Source organism: Pistacia vera, unplaced genomic scaffold (genome assembly GCF_008641045.1).
Source record: "Pistacia vera cultivar Batoury unplaced genomic scaffold, PisVer_v2 Contig423, whole genome shotgun sequence".
Classification (NCBI taxonomy): domain Eukaryota; kingdom Viridiplantae; phylum Streptophyta; class Magnoliopsida; order Sapindales; family Anacardiaceae; genus Pistacia; species Pistacia vera.
Window position 1 is genome coordinate 1402021 of NW_022196250.1, and position 3816 is coordinate 1405836.

Below are 3816 nucleotides of genomic sequence, written 5' to 3' on the forward strand. Positions count from 1 at the left end.
TTTTTTTTTTTTTAAAGAAGCTGCACATTGTCATGTCTAGCCCTATACGGCACCTATTGATTTGACCAAGAAAGTCATTAGCAAAACAGAAAGTCTACTGAGACTTATATAATAACATTAATGGGCTTCAAGAAGTCATCAGTGGGTTCAATTATTAGAAGTCCATACTTACTTATTTGTCACATCAATTAGTTGTATTGTCTTCTTAGTTTGGAAACATTTTGTCATTCATCAAAGTGTTGGCCGGCAACTTTGACATTCAATCAAATAAATCAAATTATCAGGTCATTAAATTGGAACAAGTTCCATTTTTTTTTTTTTTTATGCTCATCACTCTCCTTTCTCTCTCAGGTAAATCTTATACAAATTATGGGTAACATATGTTCGATCTCAATCTCACTTGATGGAATTTTATCTTCTTGCCAAGATTACACTGCTAGCAAAGCTAAATACATGCACAAGCTTGAAGACAATCTTGCTGTCTTGCAGACCGAACTGCAGAAGTTAACTGAAGCAAGGGATGATGTCGTGACGAGGGTTATTATTGCTGAGCAACAACAAATGAAACGGCTGAACCAAGTTCAAGGGTGGCTGTCCAGAGTGCAAGCTGTAGAATTTGAAGTTGGTGAAATGATAAGAGATAGCTCTGAAGAGATTGAGAAATTATGTCTTGGAGGCTATTGTTCCAAGAACTACCAGTCGAGCTACAAGTTCGGAAAGAAGGTGGCTGAAAAGCTGAAACTTGTGGCTACTCTGAGGGGTGAAGGAACTTTCCAAGTGGTGGCTGAGAGGGTAATAATACCAAAATCTGCAGTGGAAGAAAGACCTAGTGAGCCAATGGTGGGCCTGGAATCAACATTTGATGAAGTTGGGAGATGCCTTGAAGAAAACCAAGCGGGTATTTTTGGTCTGTATGGCATGGGGGGAGTTGGTAAAACTACCCTTTTAACCCAAATTAACAATAAATTTGTCAATACTCCAGAAGGTTTTAATGTTGTGATTTGGGTAACCGTGTCTAAAGAGCTGCAACTTGAAAAAATTCAAGAAAACATCGGGAAAAGGCTTGCTCATTTTGATGAGATGTGGAAGTATAAAAGCCTTGAAGAGAAAGCCTTGGAGATTTTCCAAATTTTGAGCAAGACGAGGTTTGTGTTGTTATTGGATGATGTTTGGGAGAGAGTTGATTTAACTAAAGTTGGTGTTCCTCTTCCAAACCCAACAACTGCATCCAAAGTAATCTTCACAACTCGTTTTGTTGAGGTTTGTGGTCATATGGAAACCCAAAGGAAGTTTAGAGTTGAGTGTCTAAGACATGAAGAAGCTTGGAAATTATTTCAAAAGAAGGTTGGGGAAGACACTCTTAGCTCTCATCCAGATATTCCCGAGATAGCAGAAATTGTGGCCAAGGAGTGCGGCGGTCTGCCACTTGCACTTATTACTATTGGCCGTGCCATGGCTTACAAGAAGACACCACAAGAATGGAGATATGCAGTTCAAGTCTTAGGAGGATCTGCCTTTGAATTTCCAGGTATGGTGAAAGAGGTATATCCTCTTTTGAAGTTTAGTTATGATAGTTTATCTAGCGATACAGTTAGAACTTGTTTCTTATACTGTAGTTTATTTCCTGAAGACTACAGTGTTTCTAGAAGGCATTTGATAGATTGTTGGATTGGAGAGGGATTTTTGAAAGATCATGATAGCATAAATGATGTGCAGGACCAAGGATATTACATCATTGGTGTTCTTCTTCATGCATGTTTATTGGAAGAAGATGGAGATGATTGTTTAAAAATGCATGATGTACTTCGAGATATGGCTTTATGGATAGCCTGTGAAATTGAGAAGAAGAGTGAAAATTTCTTAGTTCGTGCAGGTATTGGAATAACTGATTTACCAGATGTTGAAAAATGGAAAGATGTCAGAAGAATATCATTGATGGAAAATCAACTAGGTTATCTATCAGTGATTCCTACATGCCCTCACCTCCAAACTTTGTTTCTTAACTATAACAGTTTAGAAACAATCAAGAGTAGCTTCTTTCAATACATGCCTACTCTCAGGGTTTTAAATCTATCATATAATGATTCTCTGAGGGAGTTACCATCAGGAATTTCAACATTGGTTTCTCTACAACACCTTGATCTATCAGAGACAGCCATTAAAGTGATACCCGAAGAGTTGAAGGCGTTGATAAATCTTAAATGTTTGAACTTAGAGAACACGAGTTCTCTCCATACAATTCCCCAGCAGCTGATATCTACATTTTCAAAGCTCCATGTATTAAGAATGTTCAACTGTGGTTTTGTGTGTCAAACGAAAGATAGTGTTCTATCTGGTGACGGTGAGTTTTTGGTGAAAGAATTGATTGGCTTGAAGCAATTGAATATGTTGAGCATCAGCTTAAAAAGTTACAATGCTCTGCAAATATTTTTGAGCTTCAACAAGTTTCAGAGTTGTACTCAATCTCTATGCCTTCTCTACTTTGAGAATTCGAAGCCGATCAATTTTTTGTCTTTAGCAAATATGAAGCATCTGGACTCACTTAGCATTTGGAATTGCAAATATCTTCAAGAGCTGAAGATTAACTATGCAGGGGAAGTGCAAAAAGTTCTGCAAACTCGCGGTTTCCGCAGTCTTCAAACGGTTCATATAGACTATTGCTTAAAATTGAGGGACTTGACATGGCTTGTTCTTGCTCCGAACCTCAAGGTCATCAAGATATCATCGTGTACAGGGATGGAAGAAGTAATCAGTGTCCAAAAATTGGAAGAAGTTCCGGGGTTGATGGGAAATCTAAATCCGTTTGGGAAACTCCAATCACTTAAATTGCATCATCTTCATAAGTTGAAGAGCATCTATAGGGATGCCTTGTCCTTCCCACACTTGAAGGAAATGATTGTATATGAATGTCCAGTGCTTAGAAAGCTTCCACTTGATTCCAGGAGTGTGAAGGAAAGTAATTTTGTTATTGAAGGAGGAAAACAGTGGTGGGAAGAGTTGCAATGGGAGGATCAAGCCACTCAAAGTGCCTTTCATCTCTGTTTCAAATCTCGCTAAACATGGTGAGCTTGCAATGTTGTCTAAGTTACCTCCCATACTCACTTCCTTCGCTGGAATTCTGAGAGTTACGTTCTTCTCACTTTCCAAGCGTTTCGAGCACATCCCCATCATCGAAAGTGGGTAAGAAACAAATCGGACCCCCAATACAGGAAGTGGGTATTAGGTGTTACAGTTTATTTATTAATTGCTGTCTAAGGTCTAGGTTCTTTCTTGGATAATGACTTATAACGAAAGTTCTGAGGCCAATTACTATGCATCAAGATTTCTAGTATTCAAACTAAAAAATCAATTTCAAGCAAAGTTGATACCTTAGTTGCATTTATTTCAAATTTTTATTTTTAAAATAATATTATTTTTTTTATTTTAATAAATTCTCAACTTTTCACTATAGCATCGTCGCACGTTAATACGCTAAAGTGTGCTAACGCTTTCTTTGGTGGAAGATTGGCTCATTTTAGCAAAAAAATGGTTCATGTTATCAACATCTAAATTGACAGTTTTTGGCTTTTTTCGATTGATTTCGAAGTCAAAAATCACTTCCGAGACCATCGGTGGGACTCTCCACAATCTCCTCTATAAAACTTATATCTTCACTTGCTAACTTCACTCACTGTTTCCGATCACTTTCAACAATCATTAATGGTGTTAGTTTAAGGGTAAAAATATGTCGTTTACTCTTTCAAGATAAAAAAACTAACTAGTTGATGCTATTTTCAGAATTGGTTACCGCAGACATTCTCAAGTCTTAAGACCATC

At 37.5% G+C, this 3816-nt stretch overlaps 1 protein-coding gene across 1 annotated transcript; it reads left to right on the top strand.

Moving 5' to 3' along the window:
* The first annotated feature begins 350 nt into the window (after positions 1–350).
* On the top strand, positions 351–3120 carry LOC116142975 (probable disease resistance protein At5g63020). Its single transcript, XM_031428390.1, has one exon. It carries the CDS (start codon positions 370–372, stop codon positions 3055–3057), a length of 2688 nt encoding a protein of 895 aa, XP_031284250.1. The 5' UTR covers positions 351–369; the 3' UTR covers positions 3058–3120.
* Positions 3121–3816: the final 696 nt, after the last annotated feature.

What these genes read in the sequence shown, in the direction of transcription:
- LOC116142975 (XM_031428390.1), top strand. Translation starts at nt 370, where the DNA reads ATGGGTAACATATGTTCGATCTCAATCTCACTTGATGGAATTTTATCT.